Below are 24734 nucleotides of genomic sequence, written 5' to 3'. Positions count from 1 at the left end.
TACTCCGAGCATCACTGCTAAATACAAGTTGGAACAGATTGCTTAGCATAGGTAGTTAGTACATATTCTAAGGGACTGTTCAAGGTGATGTGGCCCGTTGACACTTCTGCAGTGATAGGACAAAAAAAGAAGGGGTTAGTGGGTTACAGATTGTTGTAAGAAAACATAAATCTAGTGTCCTTATTCAGTCCATGATTTTTAGTGTCTAGCAAGCTTGTCTTTTGAAAGTGTTGTGCGGGTCTTCTTTGAGTATGAGGACTGATAGGGCAGATATAGAGTGATCGCTTTGTGAAAAGTGTTCACCCACAAATAATGTAGTGCTTTGTCTTTTATCATTTTCCTGTGGGAGTTCATCCGAGAATGTAGTCTCTTATCTTATAGAATGATCGAAATATAGGGCTGGAAGAGTCCATCCCCCAGTGCTGAGGCAAGACCAAGTATACGTAGACCATCCCTGACAAGTGTTTGTCTAACCTGTTCTTAAAAACCTCCTCTTCGTCTTCTTCATATGTCTGATGTAAATGTAGAGCAACAACTATAATTTTACATTCAGATGATTAAGCCAGATAATTGTGTCTGGAGAAGCAGAGTGTATTGCTGTGATACCTCCTTTGTATTTGTGAATTGGGCACTGAGTAGTTAGTTAGGTGTTCCATGGTCTGTTTTTGTTGAGCACAGTCACACACTGGAGGACCTTTAATTTTCCATTTATGCAGCAAGTATCTGCATCTGCCATAGTTTGTGTGGATGTAATTTAGGATTGCCCATAAGCTTTGTGGGAGATCGAAGCCAGGGATCTTCTATGGGTCTTCTATGAGGCATTTATTTGTAACTTCTCATAAACCCCGTTCAGCTTTCCAAGCTTCATCGGGGTTGAAGTTGCATTGTTGAACGTTAAATGCGTGGGTCCAAAAGGGCTTGCGCAACTTCAAGCGTAAGGTTGTTAAGGTCCTGGTGGATGGGAACATGTTTGTTTGTTTTCCATGATCCTCTGGAATTCCCAAAGGGCGTTGCAGCATTACTCCCCATCCATTTGTCACAGTGTGCAACAGCACAGGCAGCCAAGGTGTTGGGGATGACTTGAGGGTTCTAGTGATGCACTGCATTGCAGTGCTCAGTTAGATATCAACAAGTCGGGTATGGCTACTCTGGTCCATACCAATGCATGATACTCGGTTGCAGAGTACATAAGTACTGATGTCCATAACACTGGTGCTGATGCCCCTCAGCTTGTGCTTGGCAATTTCTTGACCAATTTCAGATGGTCATGGAAGGTTAGTGCGTGATCTAGCTTCACTCTGAGATATGTTGGAGTGGGGTCATGTTGTACATTGTTGACTCAGAAGGTCACTTTCAGGGTGTGCTTAGCCTTCCTGTTATCAAGATGGAAAGCAGTGACTATTGTTTTGTGAGGATTTGGCTTGAGCCTTCATTTCCAGAAATATTCCTCCATGGGGTTTAGGTCCCCATTCAAGGTGGACTCGATGCTGAAGGTGGCTGCTTGCATTGCCAGGGCAAGATCATCTGCATATGCAAATTTGCACAATTTCATTGGAGGTATGTTGCTCGTGTAAACATGGAGAAGCGTCGGCTTGAGTACTGAGCCTTGTGGTAGTCCATTGTTGAGGAACCTGGGCAAGTGGACACTTAGCCACCTATTGCTCAGCATTGTCCATACAGACCTAGTGTTTTTTGGCAGGGGATGATCCTTGCGAGCTTCAGCATCAAGCCTTTAATCCAGACCGTGTCATAGGCTGATGACAGGTCTACAAATGCTGTGCAGTCTTAAATTTCCTCTGGAATCCAGCCTCTGTATGTTATAAGGTCCAGAACGTGGTCACTACAGCTACGTTTAGGTCAGAATCCTGTTTGTTCTTTGGAGATCGCTGACTCAACAAGGGGACTGATTCTCCAGAGGATGATTTGTTCCAGGAGTTTGTGGGTTGTGCACAAGAGTGATATTGTCCTATAACTTCCAGAGTCATCAGCTGGTTTGCCCAGTTTGAGTATGGCAATGAGTATCGCCTCCTGCCAGGCTTTTGGGATGCATCTAGATTCCATAGTTTTGATGTACAATGTCGCCAACTATTGGAGTCCCCTGGGATCTAGCTGATGAAGAAATTCTAGGGGGTTACCATCTCTCCTGGTCACCTTTCCTTTCTTCATTGCGGTTAAATCCTCTTTCAGGCTATGGCTACACTGACAGCGGCAAAGTCGCCGCCGTCAGATCGATTTCTCTGGATTGACTGAGCAGTCAGTGAAGACCCACTCAGTTGATCCAGAAATCGATGTATTAAGACCGCCTTCGCAAGTGGCGTAGCGCTGAATCGACAGGAACGTGGTTCCCATCGATGCAGTGCAGTGAAGATGGCATGCAGAAGAGGAGCAGAGAAGTCGACAGGAGTTACGCAAGTTTTTTGTGTAGCTTGCATAATTCCCGTTGACTGCCGCCGAATCCCGGAGGTAAGTGTAGACAGGATCTCACTTCATTTGTACTGATGGTGATGGGCTCTTTTGGAGGGACTGAGGTCCTTGTCCAATGTAGTTGATGATGGATCTCTTGCTTGGTGTTTTTGTCAAGTGGTCCTTTTGTGTCCTCCACCAATCTGGAAGCTATGGAGTTGGGTCAGACTTTTGAGGTCTGATATTCTGTCAGATTAGCGGCTCCGAGATGCCATAGTAAGGCCCAGGCATAGTGACTACAGTGTATGAACTTCAACACACACAATCCACCTTTCGTGTCTGGCTGAGTCCATAGACAGTAACAGGGCCTTCGCAAACTGTCCATTGCCCGACTGGTTGCACTGAGTGTAGATCCGGGATCTCTCTTGTCTATCAGGGAGTGTATTCTTTCCGGAAGCCCCAGGGGATACTCTTCTTGGCAGTGGCAGTAAGGAGGCCAACGAACAGGTGATAATATTCTGGTGTCACGGGGATTCAGATCACCACTTTTCCAAAGGTTTCCCTGTAACAATCTCAGCCGGCTTTGGCTAGGTTCCACCATGGGAGTTGATTCAACAAAATCATGGGGATTTCGATGCCAAAATGGGCGGTGATGGGCCTGTGTTGGCTGTTGGGGAAGTTGGGAAGTATTTTGTGGGATACATGAAACATACTCTTGCTTTGATCTTTGGAAACAATGGTGAGGTCTAGGTTGCAATTGTGTTGCCAGCGAGCAGAGTGGAAAAACCAGTGAGATCTTGGGATCGAAGACCACTTGCAGATCTTTTGTGGACCTCCACTGACAGGGATTCTACAGCCTCCATTGGAAGCCTATTTTATGTGCTTAACTATCCTTATAATCAGAAAGCTTTTCCTAATATCTAACCTTAATCTCCCTGCCTGCAAATTGAGCTCATTACTTGTCCTACCTTCAGTGGAAGTGGAGAACAATTGATCACAGTCCTCTTTATAATGGCCCTTGACATGTTTGAAGACTGTTATCAGGTCCCCTCTCAGTCTTCTTTTCTCTAGACTAAACATACCTAGTTTTTGTAAACATAGGTCAGGTTTTCTAAATTCTTTTTTCATTTTTATTGCTCTCCTCTGGACTCTGCAGTTTGTCTACCTCTTTCTTAAAGTGTAGTACCTAAAACTGGACACAGTACTTCAGCTGAAGTCTTGCCAGTGCTGAGTTGAGCGGAAGAGTTACCTTCCATGCATTACATAGGATGCTCCTGATGATATTCCCCAGAATATTTGCCTTTTTCACAGTTGCATCACATTGTTAGCTCATATTCAATTTGTGATCCACTATAACCCACAGATCCTTTAGTAATATTACTGCTTAGCCAGTTATTATCCATTTTGTAGATTTCATTTTTCCTTCATAAGTGAAGTACTTTGCACTTGTCTTTATTGGATTTCAGATCAATTCTCTAATTTATCGATGTCATTCTGAAATCTAATACTGTCCTCCCAAATGTTTACAATCCATCCCAATTTGGTGTCATCCACAAATTTTATAAGTATATTCTCCACTCCATTATCCATGTTAATGAAAATCTTGAATAGTACTGAACCCAGAACAGACCCCTGTGGTACCCATTAGATAAATCCTCCCAGTTTAACAAGCCATTGATTACTACTCTCTGAGTATGGTTTTTAACCAGTTGTGCACCCACTTTATAGTAATTTAATCAAGACCGCATTTACTGGGAGGGGCGGGGAGGGGGTAGGGGGACAGTGTCAAAAACTTTACTTAAATCATGTTGACTGTTTCCCCCCCCCTCTCCCCCCCCCCCCATGCACTATGCCAGGAACCTTGTCAAAGAAGGAAAGTAGGTTGGTTTGGCATGATTTGTTCCTGTTATCTTCTATGTGCCTATACTTAGATTGTGAACTGTTTGAGTCAGGGACCATCTTTTTGTTCTGTGTTCATGTAGTGGCTAGTACGGTGAGATCCTGGTCCATAACTAGGGCTCTGGGGTGCTAAGGTAATATAAATAATATACTACCTATTGTATGTTTTAACATGCAGCAGTCTTTCTGGTTTAGAAATAGACCCTTCTACTTCACACATCTGCAATCCTAATGGTATAAGTAAAGGCGGAATTTGTCCCTTCATTAAGAATATTTGGGATTGCTAGTGGCTTTCTTGTTCTTGTTTAGTAGTATTTTGTTTAAACCTTAGCAGTGAAAAAATCCAGATAGAAGACTGAAGGCTTCATTTTCATTTTCTGTGGGTTCCTAGCCAGACAAATTTATCAAAGGCTGTCTGTTTGTAGGCAACTATTGTAATCTGATCTCTGCTTTTCTGAGCTTAAGTTTAGAGTGAAAAATGTGCCCCTTGATTAAACATAGCAATTAAGGATTTTAGGGGTCTTGGTTTTGACCCACTTGAGATGAAGCACTGATCTCACTGTAGTAGGCTTGGTATTGAATTGTGTTACCATTGTAAGGCAATTAGATCATCTTTCTGGGGATTTTAGGGGCCCAATTCATCATCATAAAAATCAAGTGTCTCCTCCTTTGAATTGCAACTTCCTTGATTTTTTTGAGTTTTGGTCAGTATGTAAGTTATTTGTGATACTAATCTCATACTACAGTCCTGCAAAGAAAAGTGTAAAATAACACCCCTAATTTCCACCCGAATGCTGACCAGATAAGGAAAGTTGTATTTTTCAACCTTATTTATAAAGTTATCTGAATTATTAAGAGAAACTCTCTCGCCACTCAATCATTTTCTCTCTCGCACATACACACTCACACAGGCTGAAATTTCCATCGGTGCAGAGAAGATTTTAAAAAAACCTAACAACCTCCTATTGCTTTCAGTGGGAATTGTGCCTCAGAATCCTCAATGTGGCTTTGAAAAATCTCAGCCTTAATTCCTGATACCAATTCAGCACTCCCCGAGACACACACAAAGTATCTGACCTGACGATCTTATAACCCATAGAAAATAGATCAGCATGCACTCACCCCCTGCTCCCATTTATTTCAACAGTAAGTATGCTCAGGAATTGAAGTTGCACCCACAGATCTGTTGGCAAGGTTGGGCTCTAAAAGACTTACTATATGATACTATGCAGCCATGACCTTGTGCTGATTGAAACTTGCATTTGTATTTTAAACAGTTTTCTAAATGTCCTCACCCTTTATAGGAGTGAGACTTTGTATAACTAGTGGTGAGTAATGTTTAAATTAGACACATAGAATTGAGAGAGAATTAATTGATTTCTTCTCTCCTCTTTCAGTCAGTAACCAAATTGTCTGTTATTTACCGTGGTTGTACTGAATGCCTTTGTTCTCATACATTTCTAATCAACCTTTCTTTTCTTTTCCCCCAGACCATATACACCTATGAGAGGGGCCCTCTCCACTGTGTGGTTTGACAGATGGAAGATCTCTGATGACTGTCCGGAACACAGTGAAACCATTGACTCAATGTGTCGGGTGCTTACAGACTTGATTGATGATGAGGTGAAAAATGGCATCAGCAAGAATAGGATAATTTTAGGTAAGGGTTTTTTTTTTTATGTTTATACCTTGAGAGAGTATCTCACTTTGGGTTCCCATTGGAATCCATCCTGCAAATTGGATGAGCAATTCTTGTACATGTTGAGCAGCCCCAGGTCTCATTGATCTTCATTGAGAGTTGAGAGCACTCAGTCTTGAAGGATCTAGCCCTTGGTGGCTCAAATTCAGCCATCACTTACACCCTTAAAAGTGTTTTGAATTCAATGAGGTGGTGTGGGTGCAAATATATGCAGAATCTGGCTCAGTGAGTACTCTGTCCCATCAAATTAAACATAAGGCTTTTGTTTGGTTGGTTTTTTTTGAACTGCTCATTTAACATTGGAATTTAAATACCAGTCAACAATATCTAGCTTGTTTTTATTTTGCTATTTCTGTCTGGTCTCTTCATAGTCAAAGGGCTTCTGAAGAACATAAATTTTGAGTTTTTTCAAAGGCAGTGTAGTTTCTTATTTCAGTAAGCATCTAGACAACACAAATTGTTACACATTGTATCCTCTCTACTGCTGTAGTTGCTTCACAGGAGTTCAGTCATGAAAAAACAAAAATCCTGTGAATTGTTCGGTAATGGTAGAACTTGGTAACAAATGCATTTACTTATCATGTTTAGCATTTAACTAGGTCATTACATCTTCAGAACATTGTACAAATATCTACTAAATCTTCAAGCACTCTGGAGGTACATGCTGTATCATTCCTGTTTTACCGATGAGGAAATTGAAGCAGAGAAGCTGAGGCACAGAAGTAGCATAAGTCAGAGGTGAAATTAGGACTCAGGAGTGCCTGACTCCTCGTTCTATGCTTACACGACTAAATATTTCAGACTAGAAAAATCTTTTAATGTGGGAACTTCTGAGATCAAGGCCAACTGACTCCTGCCACTGAGTTCCTGAACGGTGGAGCGAGTACCATTCAGCCTACATTTTTTTCTTGGCCCAGCCCTGTGTTGCTCTTTTGAAGGTCACTGTTTATTTTTCCGTGGTGGCTCATTGCCTTGGCTGCAGAATGTATTGTTTTGAATGGCTGTCAGCACAGTCCCTTTGATCTGGGTTTCCTGTGTTATACCTGCAGGCATGGAGACAGCTGAAGAAGAGCAAGTGCTTTTTTCTGGGACTAATGGGGGAGATGTTCTACACACTGATTCATTCTGCTGCTAGATTTTTTTTTTCCCCCTCTAACCTCGGAAAATAAAAATAGTGAGATTGCAGGCTCTGAGACACACTTTCAATCTGGGAAACCATATAAGGAAGTAATAGAGGTTAGTTGTCTCCATCCCTTAGTCTCGTTTGAAATTTCCAGCCTCTGTGTTTAAGTTCTCTATCTTTAAATTGAGGATAATGATATGTTTTTTCTCCCACCTGTTGTCTGTCCTGTCTATGTAGATTGCAAGCTCTTTGGGAGAAGTTCTGTTGCTACTTGAATGTATTGTGGTTAGCACAATAGGATCCTGATCTCAGTTGGAGCTTCTAGACCAGTGTTTCTTAACCTGGGGTTTTAGAGGGGTCGCAAGTGCAGAGCTGGTATTGGGGGTGGCAAGAAAGGCAATTGCCTGGAGCCACAGGGGCGCCATGAAACTAAGTTACATGCCTCAGCCCCGTGGGGGTGGGACTCAGGCTTCAGGGGTACAGTATTTTGGAAAGGTTAAGAACCACTGTTCTAGACACTAGGATGACTAATAATAAAATAAGGACGGAATCAGTAGTCCAGCATCATGCCAAATAAGTGCAAATGTGTACATAGGGGAGATGAGAATGTGAGTGTGGAAAATCTGGTGCACAAGGCCTTATTCTCCATGACCATGTAGATACGTGGTGTCATTTACACCTCTGCAAAAGGGGTCTAAAGTACTGCTAAATCAAACTGGTAAGGCTGTATACTCCCTCTGCACAGATGTGAAGGACTCCCCAGGGTGAGAGGCAGCAGAGAATCAGGTTTTGAGTTCCTTTAAGGAAAGAATGGTTATAACATGGATCTGGACTAGAGTAAGGTGACTTAATTGGCTGTGAGGGATGCGACTCAGTGTGAACTGTTGGCCATATACTACTTTTGACTCTTACAGAAAACTGTTGACATTGTAAAGGCACCTTGCAAATGTGCCTTTTTGTGTGTAACTTTTGGGCAACAGGGTGTTTTTATGGTAAGCTTTATCAGCAAACCTAGAGCTGCAGGACCTGGAATTTTTCTGAATATGGGAGAGACTGGTGTGTTGGAACCTGATCTGAATGAAATATTAAGGGAAAATTCAAGGAAGGGTAGGGGCAAAGGGAGGGAGAAGATGGTGTTATGAGGCAGATGGAAGGATTGGAGAGGACAGCAGGTGAGGAACATCAGTGACAGAGGATAAAGAGTAATGGAAGGAGGAGAAGAAAGTGGGAAGTCACATCAGACCCCAGAAACAGTCTACCTGAAGGGGGAAGAGCATTTTAGGAGAGGATGGCGAACAGGCAGCTGATTCATGGATATAGTGAGGAGAGAGAGGTGGAGTGCTTCTGACAAGGAAGTAAAAAAAAAGCTTATAGTTTCTCTAGAGGTATTCAGTGGTTCAGATGCAGAGAAATTGAATGGTGGTGGTGAGCCATGTGGCAAATTAGTGGGATATTTTTCTGTGGAAAAGAGGTGTGGAGGAATTAGACAATAGAGTCAATGAAGGAGAGAGTGAGACTTAAAGTGGCAGATAAGTCAAGAGTGGTAATGGGCTGAGAGTAGCACAGGCTGGATGGATGGACAAGTGGGTGTTGAAGGAGATGAGATGATAGCCAAGGTATGAAAACACAGATATTGAAGGAACAGAGTAACAGTGTTTTTGAAGACAAGATTGAGGGAGTAGACATTTTAGTGAGTGGGAATTAATTCAGTGATGAAAGTCAAAGGAGGATACGAAGTCAAAGGGGATGTCAATGTGGAAGTTGCAGGTTGAGGGTGAGTGGAGCGAGAGTCAGATATTAAAATTAGGAAGGAAAGTGGGTGGTAGCTGACAGTTATGTAGAGTAGGACAGGAGAACAGTTTGAAACAAAGGAGGATAAGTGGGAAGGGATGGACAGAGAGAGAGAGAGAGAGAGAGAGAGGGGAATTCAAGGAATGGAAAGGCAGAACTTTTCCGTCATGGTCCTCTGGAGGGTGACTGTCCTTCCTACTCTGATTCAGGCTTTACACAGGGTTGGGGTTTGTGAGTACAGTAGGAGCATTTATTCCTAAAAGAGTTGTGGCCTACACTATTCATCTCAATAACACAGTTAATTCTGAATCCTAATGACGACTGCTCAAGGGTCAACATTGTTAAAATGAAATGTTTAGCAAAAATATCCAGTTTGAAGGTGGAATATGGATAGTGTACTGCCACTCCTTCCCCTTCACTTTGAACTAATTCCTATAGAGCAGAAGAACAGTCTCCTTAATAGTATCACATCCTCATTTTGAAATATACAGTCTAAGGTTAACAGTTTAAATACATACATCTTTTAATACACTTGAGGAAAAGTGTGCTACGAGTTCTGTGGGAGTTCTATGCAGTGATTGAAGGCAGTACACAGCCCATAATTGTTAGTCTTTCAGAAAAAGTTTTCAGAAGTTACTTTCAAAGCATCACAGAGTCTTACAAAGGTAGCAAGATTTCCAACTCAAAAGAACACTAGCAAAGAATTTTTTCATAAACTAAAAAAAGAAGAGAGAATGTATTCAATTGTTGTGTAGCAATAACACCATCCAGAATTTGAAAATGAAAGCCATTTCTTGCCAAATGTCCCACCACCACCTTCAATTGTGTGCACACATTGATTTGTTATAGTTGGGTCTTGCTGTTATTAGCTAAAACATACTTGTTAAAAATAACCTTAAAAGTAGTAGTAGTATGGCTTTTAAAGATACAAAGGAGTGTTAAAACTGGTCAAATTCTGGCACTGCCCCCTTTAAAATAACGAATATGTTTAACTGTTGTTATAAACGTCTGTGTTTAATGCCAAATTGGGCAGATCCTAACATATACAAATCATGCTGAAATTTTAGAACACTTGAGAATAATTTTTCTTCTATTAAAATCTAGGTTTTTATACTGCACCCACCACTACAGTATAAGCACCCTGGTTATGTGGGAATCTCAAAAGATCCTTAGATTTAAAAATTACTACTGAAGCCTGCTCTAACGTTCACTTATGATGTTTGGATACCTATGCAAAAGCTGACTTTTTTCCCTCATTTTCTCCCCCTGATTTACTACTACTTTCCTAGTTTTACAGTTCACTTTTTATATACCACAGAAATGCTGATCCAAGCACGTTGGTCTTTGCCACCTGTAGTCACTTGTATAAGCAGCCAGTGAAAATAAACTTTCAATAACAGTCCTGTAGATTTGATCATGTGCCAAAAAATACATGCATGATTCCTGACCCCTTGTACTATAACAATAACGTGAGACACACAACCACTTTTTTGTTTATTGCTAGACTTCTTACACAGCTACTGAACCATGGTGGAAGTAACATGAAAGGGCTGTGTCTCTTATAAATATTGGCATAGTCATCCCTCTCAGTATGTGTGAAAATGAGATGGGGGAGGAAATATCTTGGCATTTGACATCTCAGAGAAAGAGGGTATTGTAAGTACTGGGAGATGAAAAATCAACAATAAATCATTAAAATATGCTGGGCAAGCAACTTCACGTACAGCCAAGGCTTTTTATGTCCCCAGCCTCCAAGTCCTGTGATCTTGCATCTTTTGCAATTTTTGGGAAGATGAAGTATGTTATCTTTCATGTAAGGACACTTACTGCAGAACTCTCCAGAGGTAAATTTAGGGTTGTGTGCTGCTGCCCATTCCTGTAGCATCTGAACGCTAAGAAGTTGAAGTAGGATTTTGTGTGTGTGTGCGCACGCACGTGTGGCTTATCTTAAGTATACCTAAGAAACGCGTGGCTCAAACCAGTACTATCAGTCTCTATTCTCCATAACTTAACTTAATTCACTATAATATAAATGTTGGGGAGTTTTGGTCAAATTTGGTAAGTGTTGATTTAAAGTATCCTTTCACTTTCATTTTGGGGTGAAGATTTTTGTGACCAAGCCTTTATATTTGTCCATGGTCACACTCCCAACCCTTTCGATTCTTCTCCTCTTCCTTCATCCTATGTGAGTGAACAGGAGAAAAGTCAAATGGGCATGCTAGCAGAGGGTGGATGTAGCTAATAATATCTGCTATAAGATCAGATGCTTCAGTTTCTTAGAACATGCCTACACTTGCCGCCAAATTTGGCGGCAGTCGATGGGAGATACGCAAGCTACGTAGACTAGAGTAGTTTGTATATCTCCTGTCGACTTCCTAACTTACCACAGTGTCTTCAGTTCGCTGCGCTGATGGGAAATGTGCTCCCATTGACACAGAGTTACTCCACCTGGGGGAGGTGGGTTAATAGTGTCGATTTCCAGGTCGATGGAGCGGGTCTCCACTTCTGCTCAATCAATCCGGATACATCCATCTGACAGCTGCGAATTTGCCACCGTCAGTCTACATATAGCCTTAGTCCTGAGTGATGGTTTATTTTTACAGCACCCGAAACTGTACTAGTTGTCTTACAGAGCACACAGAAAGACATAGGTTATGAAAGATTTGCATTCTAATTTAGATATGCATGATGCAGGGATGATGCAAGCTTAACAAACAGTAGGGAATGGTCGGTGTAAGGAAGGATGAGATTTACAGCAATAAAATCAGCAGTTACTTAGTTCAGCCATGTTCATATCTTTATAATCAATGCAACTAATTTTTCAAAATATGTTTATTATTGATCACTTATAATGGGCAACATAGACCATCCCTGACAGGTGTTTGTCCAAATTGTTCTTTAAAATTTTTAATGATGGGAATCCACTACCTCCCTTAGAAGTCTGTTCCAGAACTTAACCATCCTTTATAGGTAGAAAGTTTTTCCTAATTTCTAACCTAAATCTCCCTTGCTTCAGATTAAGTCCATTACTTCTTGTCCTATCTTCAGTGGACATGAGGAACAAGTGATCACAGTCCTCTTTAGAACAGCCCTTAACATATTTGAAGACTGATACCAGGTCCCCCTTCAGTATTTTTTTCTCAAGAATAAATATGCCCAGTTTTTTAACCTTTTCCCATTGGTCTGGTTTTCTAAACCTTTGATAATTTTTGTTGCTGTCCTCTGCAGTTGGACACAGTACTCCAACTGAGGCCTTACCGGTGTCAAGTAGAGAGGGATAATTACTTCTTGTGTCTTACATATGACACTCCTGTTAATACAACCCAGGATGATGCTAGCCTTTTTTACAACTGCATCACATTGTTGATTCATATTCAAATTTTTGTTCCACTATAACCCTCAGATCCTTTTCAGCAGTTATTCCCCATTTTGTAGGTGTGCATTTGATTTTTTTTCCTTCCTAAGTATAGTACTTTTGTACTTATCTTTGTTGAATTCAGACAAATTCTCAAATTTATCAGTGTTGCTTTGAGCAAGTAGCATATGGATTTCATAATACTTGGGCATCACCAACCAGATGGTGATAAGCAATCCTGAATCTGATCAGGCATTTGGATCACCAGCTTGTCATGTACCTGGGTGAAATCCATTGTTGGAACATTTCTGTAAACGCATGCAATCATTGATGGCAGAATTGGAAAAAACCTTCTGGGTCATCTTACAGTTGCCATGCAACATTATTCTGTATGCTAATCTTTTATTATTAGTGCTGGCTTTTAAAAAATGGGAGAAATTACAGCAAAAAATTCAAAAGATTTGTGTCTTCAAATTTCAAAATATTTCAAGAAGCTCTTACCATTGTTTGTTTTACTTTTATTTTAATGCCAACTGGGTGCTCAGATTCATAGAAATATACATGAAAACAGTTTCTGCTGCATGTAAACCCTGATCCTTCAAATGCTTATGTAGATGAGTAGCCCAATTGAAATGGAACTATTCGTGCTGTTAAGCATCTTCAAGATCAGGGCCCAAATGAGAGAGACAGTATGATACAGACAGACTAGATGATGGTTCCGTCTTGACATTGTATTAGGTACCTTTTGGAGATTCATCTCTGAAAGGCAACCCAGAATAAGAGGCCCCTTTTTTAAATAGGGAGCTGAAAAGAGCAAAGGTGGTTTGGTGCTTAAGAGTAGGGAGACAACTTCCCAAGTCATGAAGCTGCATGGAAGAAGGTACAAAGGTGGGAGTGAGATATAGATTTTAAAATGTGGGGTTGTGAGGGAGGCTTGGAGACTCATAGGGAGCAAAGTTGGCGCAGGGGGGTGGAGAGGTGGAAATAAATGGAGTTTTTAATCTAATCTGTCAAGTAAGGCTTCAAAAACCTTCCTTGGCAATCTTGTTTCACTGTTTAATATTTCTGTTAGCAGAAAAATTTCTTCTTTATAGTTGCAGGTCATTGCTGTGCATTAGGCCAGGTCCACACTAGAAACTTTTAAGAGGTAACTCTTGTTATGTTTGACAGATATCTTCCCTGTACCTGATCTGTAGTCTCATCTTCATAAAGGCATACTGAAATAGGAATTAAACTATAGTTGTATTAAGAGGAGGACCAGCTAAAAAGCTGAATTGACATTTCGTGCTAGTCTTTACTTTTCTGCCAATGTACTTTAAAAATTGTAGTCTTATGAAAATGTGGCAAAATTTCTTTGAGTTCCAGCATGAAACAATACATGCAGCAAAAAAGTATCACTTTTACAATAAAAATGTAGAACTTGTGTCACTTATGCCATTTAGCTATTCACTGAAAACATGTCGTTGCTCAAGTATTTTCTCAGGAGAAACACCTGAACAGCAAATTCATTCATGCTCCCAATTTGTAAAAAGAGAAAGTGTTTGGCTACTAAAGGGAAGCTGCCTTTATCCTTGTAAAGGCATTAAGAAATTACTGAAAGCAAACAGAGGAATCGTACACTATACATTTCAGTGTTCCTAGGAGATAATGGTCATAAGGAGACATGGTCCTTGCCTAGAGGAACTTACAAAAGACAAGAATGTTCAGGGAGTTCTTTGGATGGAATAGATAAAGAAAATGTGCTATCCCATTAACATTCATCCACTGTCGTAATATTCAAATATGTGCCCTATTAGTTCTGGGATACAGTAACTGTTCATATGTACAATAATAGGCTATTGTTATGTTGTCTTGTCAAGGCACTTTCTCTCTTGCCCCACCCACTCTTTCGGTTCAGCTGGTGGCCACAGGCTCATATTATACTTTTGTACTTTGTGCTTGATTGATATTTACCGTTCAGCTCACGGCAAACTTCAACAGGTTGGGAGAAGTGTCTAAGTGGGGTACTGTAGTGTATTTATGCCTATGGAAATATGTGGTCTTTACCTTCTTGTTTCAAATCAATGAGTCTCTTTGCAGGTCACTTGTTAGGATCTGTTGATACATTCACCACCGGGGAAAGAGAAATTGCACAAAAGGTCCCTAGAAAGGGCAGAAGGGTGGGCAGAAAATAACAAAATGAAAGTTATCTTGGAAAAATACAAGCTAATACTTCTGATTATTAATGATCCTAAACTCAGATATTCAACGGAAAGGATAAATCTGAGAATCTATAATGCTGAAAGAGTGGACAGCAAATTAGACCTGAATATACAGTGCATCATGGCAGCAAAATGGGCAAGAAGTCTCATACCATGCTGGTGGACTACATATTATGTCCATTTCTGGCCAATTTATTATCAGAAATATTTTGATAAACTGGAAGGAATTCAGGGAAGAGCAGGAAAAATTATTGAAGAAGGGACTGACTAATGAGGAAAGAGTCTAAAAAGCTCAATACATATTGTTTGGCTGATACATATGATTAAAGGCCTTGTTTTCCTCTCACTTAGATCAAGGGAGTTACACCAGTGTAATTATGACTCAGTGGAGCAACTCCTGATTTATGTCAGTGTGTGAGAGAGAAGAATCTAGGCTTAGTGCTGTAAAACATTAAAACACCAAGGAAGAAGGGCAGAATTATTTGTGGTGCTAAATTTGGAGTAATTTGGTGAAATTAAGAAAGGGAATGTTTTAAGTTGAATATTAGGGAAAGCTTCCGAATGGGATGATCTGTTGTCTGTAGAATAGCAAGTGGCTTTGAACATTTTAAAGCTAGATGGAAAAATCTAACTAGCCACCTAGTCCATTCCACTGTAAATCTAAGATTATTCTCAACAACAAATTTACTAGTGCATTTTCCAGTCTCTGATTTCTGTGAAGCAGAAAACCGTTAGTGAGACAGACGCCCTAGAGCCTATTATAAGATGCAGTCTGCTTGACTGAGAAAAAAGATATTCTTCCTCTTTTTAAGACACAGAACTGAACATCTGAAGTCAGGGATAGGAAATCAAACACACTGTAATAAGGGATATCAGAAGATAAATTGCTAACATGCTGGTAGGTATACAGGGCACTTCTAAGAGAGACCTTAGCTAAAGTGTCCTTCATTCTGGGTAATGAAATTAGGAATTCTTTTACAGATATGAGACCCAAAGCATTGTTTGATGAGTGAGAAATAGAGGGTTGTGAGTAATGCAAAGAAATGAATATAACTGAACTATGATAGTAAGCAAAGTTGTAGATTCCTGAGTTTAAACATAGTGATTGAAGCAATGGATTTTGCTTCACATACGGTTCTGATTCTCATCTCACAGGTGTCTATTTGGAGTAACCTTATTGAAATTTAAAAGTTTAAGGGGAATCCAGCTTGAAGATGTTACATTTGCACAAAATATCTCATTATGAAAAATCCTAAAGCCCTTTTATAATTGTATATGGAAGAATTTCTTTACTTGCCACTGAAACATGGCAGTCATGGTTGGCATTTAATCTTTCTTGAGAGGGAATAAAATGTTTAGGGGAAGTACAGTCTCTACCTGCTCCTCCCAGATTATGTCACCATACCATTGAATGATTGAATTACTCTATATTGTACCTGAGGTTCTAGAGAACAGCCTGTCTTAAATCTCTTGCTTTTAACATTGGTATCACAAATGCAGAGCTCAACCTTGATTCAAGCTCTTCATTTGGAAATCAAGGATGTGAAAGGTTCTGATTTCAGCTGAAAGCGCATAACTAGCTATTTCAACAACAAGCAGTTTTCTCCACATGGGCAGTGTGTGCTAAAAGTTCACTTTATCCATATCCTTCTCTCTTAATAGTGGTTGACTTTCAGAGAGGACACACTTGGATGGCAGACCTGTTACAGAAACAGACTTCAGCCCCATCAGAGCAGGTTTTGATGTAGTACCTCAGGTGCTAACTTTGGAGAAGCCTTGTTGAATTGGGGCCTAATGAGTGTCTGCCTAATTTTAAGCATGTACGTCATCCCTTTGACTTTAATAGGATTATTTGCATGTGTGATGAAGTGGAGATATTCTTGGGGTTTTCTCTGAGTGTGGTATGTGTGCCTCAGTTTCCCCTATGTGTTACTCATGTATTTTGGTGATGGGGCCTGGGTGAGTGATCATTGCAGAGACCACTAGTGCAGATGGACCTTCCCCAGCCACACGTACACAAACAATAACCAGAACCCCTCTGCCCTGGGTCAACCACCTGCGACCGGTTGTAACAGGTTGCAGCAGGCAGAGATGAGGGGTGGATACCTTGCCTGGGAAAGAGACAAAGGACTGGGGAAGGGCAATAGGGCATTTCTGGGGGTGTCTGGCTGGAAGGGCCAGTCCCCCATGGGGGGCAGGGTCGCAGGGAGCAGAGCCTGAGAATGGGGCTCTGGGGCTCCCCAGTTGGTCACTGCTGTAGCTTTTGATTCCTCTGCTAACAAAGACTTTGTACGCTGTGATCTTGAGAACTAATAAACCCTTCTGACTTCCACGCTGGCTGTGAATCGCTTCTGACTGCGAGGTGGGGTGCCTGGCCCCTTTGGGGGTGTGTAAGAACTCCCCAGGTGTCATATCCTGGGGGACTCACTGAGGGCGGCTCAGGCGGAGCAGGGGTGCTGAACGCTCAGAGGACAGATTCAGGAGGCAGCTGCACTGGTGTGAGGGAACCTGAGGGTAAATCCTGACTACGAGAGTCCTGTCTGGCTTCACCCCGAGTGGTTCCAGAATGCTGTTCCCATGGGACTCCGTCACACCGTGCTTCAGGTTAGGGCAAACAGTGAAGTACTTTGTTCAATCAGGGCCACCGGGAACTATACTGCTCTTTGATCACTGTTCTTGACATGCAGGAGAATCCATTATAAAGCCACCATTTACTAACTGTTATAAAGCACTAACCACAGATCTATCCAATTGTAAGTTATAAGGGAAAAACTGTGGTATTTGCAGATATTTTCTCTGTGGAACCTCTTGGCAAATTCTGATCTTTTAATGGCACCCACTGTACTTCTTGGGGGTGTAGTGGTCTTGAACAAATCTGCTGTTTATACATCTAAGATTAAAACATCTGAACTTGCATAATTGATTTTGATGGATACGCACAACAGAATATGGTTAGTAATTTTGTAAGCCTTGCGTGTTCCATGCTAGCTTTCCTTGCACTGAGGTAATTGGTACTTAAACCTGCATGTACTTATCCTGTATGTTTGCTTGCATCCTGTAAGTTATGTTGGTTGCAAGATCTTATTTTCTGTAACACCTATGTGTATATATTTTTTTTAATTTTAATATTTCATTAAAAAAAAAACTCCTTGTGTGAACATGTGTTTTATGTATTATGTCAAACTTAGACCTACATTGAAATATTATCCTTTTGGAATCATAACATTTTGCCTTCATGTATAAATACTCATTGAAATCACTGTCTACTATATAGTATTTACCCAGACGCTACTGTGGTATTGAGTGATAAAGTGCAGATTTTCCCATGGAAAACTGAATTCAAAGAACTAGCCTTTTGTATTAAATTTTCTCATAGTAGTATGAGCCACATGAAAGCACCATTACCTAATATTCTTCTACACAGAAGGTGACTGCATTGTCAAAGACTGCTAGTGAGTAATTGCAGATAGTCTTGCCAGATTATGACTAATCGGGTGCAAAATTTTAGATTAAATCATTTACAAACTAGTAATGAGTTTTCAGTGCATACATTTGTCTAGATTCTAAAACATAAAAATGTGCTTACATTTACATATGGACATTGTGTATCTGTGTGTACCCTGTGTGTATTAATTTATATATATGTATGAATATAAACACAAAATAATCTTTTGGAGTGTAGTATACTATATTTTTATGAGTTTGGGAGATGGCATCATTCCTGAGTGGCATGAGGAAGTGAGTGAGAAAACAATTGGATCTCACTAGAGAAAATAAAACACATTTCAGCCGAGACATATTGCTGTTTTATATATGTGAGTTTTGGGTAGTTGTAACATTTTATCTAAATGTTCAGAAGCGCGCGCTCTCTCTCTCTCTCTCTCTCTCTCTCTCAAGCTCCGTTTATAGTTGAGGGATTTTCTGTGGTGGTTTTTTGAGTTTTCTGTTTTGCCTTTGCACTTGAGCATCGTGCTTGATACACAAATGCGGGAGACCTTGTGCCCAAAAGAAAATTTCCTGCTGGAGAAGGCCAGGAAGTATTTGCAGTGGCTTCCTCCTTGGGGTTTAAGATGGGGTGGGACAAGGATGTAGCTTTAAGTTTTGTGTTCTGGACTCCCCCCACATAGCTGTACTTCCTCTGGCATGTTGATTGTCCGTCCCCCCCCCTGTTCCCCTCCTCGCCCCACTAGGGCCTCACACTTTTGAGGTAGCACTGGTCCCCTGTAGTTATCTGTCACCATTCCTTTTCTTACACCCAGACAGATTTTTCTGTCTCTGGGGCCCTGTGCCTTGGGGATACAGTATCAACACATGGCCAAGTCAAGTCCACAGGACCCAATTTATGCAATTTATGCTCAGGGCAGTGTATTTACAGAAATTCCATGCTATCGGCTTTGTGCAAATGCTGGTCAGGGCACAAATAGAGTGCAACTGGGGCAACCCAGTGGGTGGGTGTGATGCCAACCTGCCATTCTGACTTTAAAAACCCCAATCAAAATCCTACTGTATTTCATCTCTATTTCTTTTTCCTTGAATCTATATTCAGCAGAGTTTGTGTTCAAAAAGTTCAGAGCTCAGAATTTTGCATCTATTTTTAGCACCAGTTAATTGCTTGGAACAAAGCAAATGCATCACCGTTAGGCGAACTGTGTAATAATACTGTTCTGATTAAGTATCAGTCATAACCATTCTCTGTCAGCTCATGTCTGTGCAATGAAAGATATTTCAACTGGACAGTTATTCCAGCTAAGTGCTTCATTTCTCATGCCTTCTACAAGCTGGATACAATAATAAAATACCGTATACATTGTATACATGGAAAGTAATGTGATGGTCTTACAGTCTGTTTTCTAACAGACAAGTATCTGTCATTTTAAAAAAAAATGCAGTTAGCTGCCTAGTTACTGTTCTCAAAAGATAGACCAAAGGTTGAATGGGTAGCGAGAGTAACCAATTCTCTGACCCTTCAGCATGTTCGCCCCCCAGAATAGGGTTGGGGCCCATTAGCCTGGAAGTGCTTCAGCTTGCCCTGCTGCACTCCCATGCTATATCTGTCCCGTGCGCGCAAAAAAAAGGCCCTCAGTCTGCCTAGCATGGTTCCAGTGATGTGAGTATTGATTATGCACAGTGATGATGATATGCTGGTATCATTCATGAGTGCTAGACTCACAAAGTATGAAATAAGTTTCCTGAAGAACAAGAGTTGACAGACCTACGCACAGCATGGAATTCTGCTTTACATTGTCTATAAAACACATACCTAATGTCCAAGCAGCTGTTGGTACTATTTTATAATTCTCTCATTTAATGGTCTCTGTCTTGTTTTATTTATTTCTCCTCTACTTTTTTAGCTTTCAAGCTTTGTAACTGAATCTTAGTTTGGTTTAAGATTATACATACATCTATATACAAAATTGCAGATATTTTTTGAAAATCTAAAATATCCTGAAAATAAGCAAGCCAGATGTTAGATTAGCAAAACATAACTAAATCACAGTCTTTTTGGTCACATTCTAGGAGGTTTTTCAATGGGAGGTGGCATGGCAATGCATTTAGCATACAGGTGTCATCGTGATGTGGCTGGAGTCTTTGCTCTTTCTAGCTTTCTCAATAAGACATCAGCCGTTTACCAGGTGAGTGAGTGCCAGTTTTTTTACAGATACCTTTTGGAGTGCATACAAATTCCATCCATAAAGAGAAACTGATTCGGCAAAAACAATTGAAGCACAAGGCAGTTCCTGGGGAGTGGACTTGATTAACTCCAGGTGGTCATTAATTCCCAGGGAATGTCCTGCACTGAGAACATTGGTAAGCAAAATATCAGGGAATAAAGGCTACTACCTTTATTGTTACACATTGTTTATTTGCTTACTTTTGCACTCAGTGCTATTACACTGTGCAAAGTATGCCAAGTGTGCATGGCACATTAGACAAGCAAGTTATTTGTTGTCACGCTATTTAGCTGAATTACATGGCATCTTTAATGACTGTACCTATTATTTGAGAATATCTAGCAAATTATAGTTGTCATGGGTTCCATTCAGCTGTATTCAGATCAACATGAATCTTTTTATTGATGTTTCTTGGAGTAAGATCAAACCCTGCATGTAGATTTTTGCAATTACAAGTGGGTCTTGTTTAGTACATTGACATTCCATGTACAAACTTTTAATATATCTGTTCAACATTTGCATCTTCTAAAATCCATATTTGAACTTTCTCCCCCATTCAGGCTTTACAGAAAAATGAAAGTGTCCTTCCTGAATTATTTCAGTGTCATGGAACAGCTGATGAGTTAGTTCCACACTCGTGGGGCGAAGAAACCAACAACATGTTAAAATCATTGGGAGTAACAACATCCTTTCATAGTTTTCCAAATCTTAATCATGAATTACATAAAATTGAACTGGAAAAATTGAGCTCCTGGATTGTAAAGAAACTGCCCATGGAGACTGCAGTGTCAAATAAATAAATAAATTTAAATTAAAGGAACATTTCAAAACAACATGTTTATGTACAGCAAAGGCTTGTCTATACTAATAGTCAGCGCACAGCAGGATCGTGAGAGGTAATATATACAACCCAGCTTGCTGCGCAGTAAGTATCCATGTGGACCCTGCTTAGGGTGACCAGATGTCCCGATTTCATAGGGATGGTCCTGATATTTGGGGCTTTGTCTTATATAGGTGCCTATTTCTTCCCCTCCCCCCAATCCCCTGTCCTGATTTTTCACTTGCTATCTGGTCACCTTAACCCTGCTGCCTCGCTAGTTCCCTAGTGCACTTTGGTCTACCCTGCTTTGAAACAGAAGTAGATCAAAGTGCACAGAGAATGGGTAGTGCAAGGCAGCACAGTCCACATGGACAGTTAATGTGACATAGGCTAGTGTGCAGCAGACATATACCCCAGTTTGCCATGCACTAACTGTTCATATAGACAAGTCTTCAGAGTGTGATTCATCTATTTCATAGATATAAATACAGCTTCTTATAGACACTTGCGTTACATACAACTTTCTTAGAACCTAGCTAGGATGATGTTAAACTACCAATACTTACTGTATGTTTTTACTGTCCAGCATGTAAAACATGGAAGCCACAATATGCTGTGGAAGATACTGACTGTATTAAAACCATTTTTGAATGGCCCAAGCTATTTTCAAAACTTTATTGTTCCATGATTTTCCAGTTGATCATATTTTTGTTCAAAAACGGAAAAATCTATAATAGATTTTTTTTTAAAAGTATAAAAATAACTTTACAGTCTACAAATGTAATAGTGTGTAATAAGGCAAGTTACATTTGAGGGGAAAAATTATGGTGCCATTCCTGCACAGACTTAAGCGTCTGCTTAACTTTACACACTGAGTGGTCCCATTGGCTTCAATAGGACTTAGTGTGTAAAGCTAAACACACCCAGACAGGGTTGTATTCCACTTCACAAAAATCATTGGGGTTTGTGTTCAATATATTTAAGGAAGTTACAACTAGGTGTCTTTGGCTTCATTGCTGATGCTTGTTATGTACTATCATTGTGATGTTTTGGAATAGCTGTTAAAGCCATATTTGTTTTTTTGTTTTTGTTTTGGGTTGTTTAAGGATAGGGGATAATTAAGTGAAAAGTGCCATAATGGTTCTTAAATATACCCTATTTTTGAAGAAAATCATTCTTTGGGAAAAGCGCCTGTAGTGACTTATATTTTTGCCAACAATTGTATTTTGCAGCCTGCAGGATCACGTTTTAAACTAAAATATGAGGACACTTGAGTCCTCAGTGTACATTTAAAAGAGCTGTAAATAACAATGATTGTGATATAAAGAAACCTCATGTCTCCATTATTTTTATGGTGGATGATTCAGTCCTGTGTCAGTGTTTGATAAATCTATTCTTATTTCATTTTTTCCTTTGTGTTTTTTCCCTTTGTCCCAATTCCCCCTCCCCAAATTCAATAATTTTATTGGCATGACAAGGTATTTGTGTTGCCAAAGTCAATACATCCAAGTCTCTTGCTTAATCTCCTCCTTCTTCCTTTGTTGAAGAGCAGATTTAGGACACTGTTGTATGCTCTGTTACAGTAATCATTGCCAGTATTGGCTGTGGCTTCCGTGGGATCGGCCAACTCTGTGGGGCCGAGAGGTTTCTTTCTACTCTTGTGTGTTGAGCCCTAAGACAGTTTTTACCTATCTTGAAGAGTAAGTGAAGTGGAAAAAAAAAAGTCTGTATTAAGTACAAGGCATGTAATTGGCAGTAGCAAGTAACAACTTCCTGCTGCTAAAAATATTTTGCCTTATTTCATTTCATTGGCATTAGCAAGTCAGCAGTCTGTTCTGAAAAACAGGACTTTAAATGGCACACAAACTTATGCTATTTGAAATAACTGAAAAACTCTGAAGCAGCTGAGCTAACATTGCCTTAGCAGAACCATAATTACAGCCTGTGACAAGTAGTCTCTTAAAAGTGTAATGACGATGCATCAGTTTTGTTTTTGTACCATTTTCTGCTCTTTACTGCAGTTGCTGTCATGGGAATTTGTTAAGCACTAACATTGGGTGGTAACTCATTCTGGTGACAGGTGCAATGAGATGGAGAGATGACAAGCTCTTTTCATCTTGGCATTATGGCTTTTTAACAACATCTGAGAGCAGCTCAAAGAAATTGAAACAAATAGTCTGAGAATAGGAATAGTTACAAAATGAATCCTGGTTCTTGTGACTATCCTTTCTTTGTAATCTCAATGGACTACTTTGGTTCCCTTTATTGAACCCCATAGTGCAGGGGTGGCCAAACTGCGGCTCTTTTACAGTTAAAGTGTGGCTTGCGGAACCCTTCCCCCATTCTCTGCATACCGGGGGAGAGAGCTCGGGGCTTCTGCCCTGTGGTAGGGTAGTGGGGCTAGGAGCTTCTGCCCAGCAGGGAGGGGGGGTCTCAGGGCTTCAGCCCCATGGGTTGTGCCTGCTGGGCCTTGGAGCTTCAGCAGGAGCAGGGCTGAAGCCCTGGCAGGCACGCCCTACAAGGTTGAAGTCCTGAGCTCCAGCAGGCATGCCCTGGCTCTCTAACTTCTGAAGATGGTCGTATGAGGCTTGGAGGGTAAGTTTAGCCAGCCCAGCCCTAGTGGATCTGGAGTTTCATTTAGTGCCATTATTCAGGTTACATATCAGCTGTGAAGGTCAGATCCAGATCTGGATTTCACTATGTTTTAGAAGATGTTTGGATACAGAATTTGTGCCCCATTTCCTCTCTTTAGGTATCATACCTGTGAAGTTAGGTAAGTTATATCCAACTCCTGAACAGATACATTATAATTTACACACAATGTGGAAATGGTTTTATGAAAAACAGTCTTTGTTACAAAAAGATAACGAATTGTTCTATGATCTCAAAACTCTGAAAGAAGCCCACTGATGGGGGGGAAGAGTGCAAAGGAAGGCAATTGCCCAGGGGCCTAGTGATTTTTAAAAGGGCTTGGGCCATGGGCGGTGGGTGAAGCTTCCCCTCAGGGAGGCTAGCACCCCATCCCACCTCTTCTGCCAGTGAGCCTGCCTACAGTCCACCCCCTCTCCACCCCAGTCCCTGCCCCCTCCCCCGCTTGGCCAACTCGTTGCTGTGTTCATCCCCTCCTCCCCCTGCTTGGTCCCCTTTCCTCTCTTCTACACACCCTCTTCCCTGCTTGGTCTCCCTGCCACCACATCCCTTCCCCCGCTCAGCCCCCACACTGTTGCTTACCACCTGGGGGGGAGAAGGGGTGTGGAAGAGAGGAGGGGGCCTGAATGGGGTGGGTGTGGGCCGGGCAGCAGGAGAAAGAGGTAGAGTGGGGAGCTAGCCTCCCCGAGGGGAAGCTTCACCCACAGCAAATCTCTCTGGAATAGGTGCTTTAAGAAGTATTTTCTCTAGTTTACAGATGGCTAAACGGAGGCACAGAGGATGTAAGTGACTTGTTCAAGGCCATTGACTTGGACAGTGTGGTTAGGCACCTCAGCCAGTGTCTAGCTGAGGTTTGGGCACGAATGAGAATGAGCAAGACTGCAGTGGTGATGGTGGGTTACAGCCAACAGAGATGGCAGAGATAATAGCAGACCTTTTGACTCCAGGAGTACGTTGGCCATTAGTTACTGGAGTTAGCAATCAAGGGCTGGTTTTTAGACCACTGCCACTCTTTGAAGACCATATTATAGCAGCAACCCTGTCAGCTTTTTGCCAGCTGCCCAAGTTGTGATCTTTCCTTTCAGTTGTGGCTCTTGCCATTGTGACCCATGTTTTTGTAGC

At 41.0% G+C, this 24734-nt stretch overlaps 1 protein-coding gene across 2 annotated transcripts in view; it reads left to right on the top strand.

Moving 5' to 3' along the window:
- Positions 1 to 22304, top strand: part of LYPLAL1 (lysophospholipase like 1) — a 41614-nt gene extending 19310 nt beyond the window's left edge. For both annotated transcript variants that reach the window (XM_067564942.1, XM_067564943.1), the window contains exons 3-5: positions 5793 to 5962; positions 19989 to 20104; positions 20704 to 22304. In XM_067564942.1, the coding sequence (XP_067421043.1) occupies positions 5793 to 5962; positions 19989 to 20104; positions 20704 to 20943 (526 nt within the window). In that variant the 3' untranslated portion in view covers positions 20944 to 22304. The remainder of the gene's footprint in view (positions 1 to 5792; positions 5963 to 19988; positions 20105 to 20703) is intronic.
- Positions 22305 to 24734: the final 2430 nt, after the last annotated feature.

This window comes from Emydura macquarii, unplaced genomic scaffold, assembly GCF_026122565.2.
Source record: "Emydura macquarii macquarii isolate MOO-44397 ecotype Brisbane River unplaced genomic scaffold, CSIRO-AGI_Emac_v2 contig_2676, whole genome shotgun sequence".
In the NCBI taxonomy this organism is placed as follows: Eukaryota; Metazoa; Chordata; order Testudines; family Chelidae; genus Emydura; species Emydura macquarii.
This window is presented reverse-complemented; position numbering and strand designations above follow the sequence as displayed.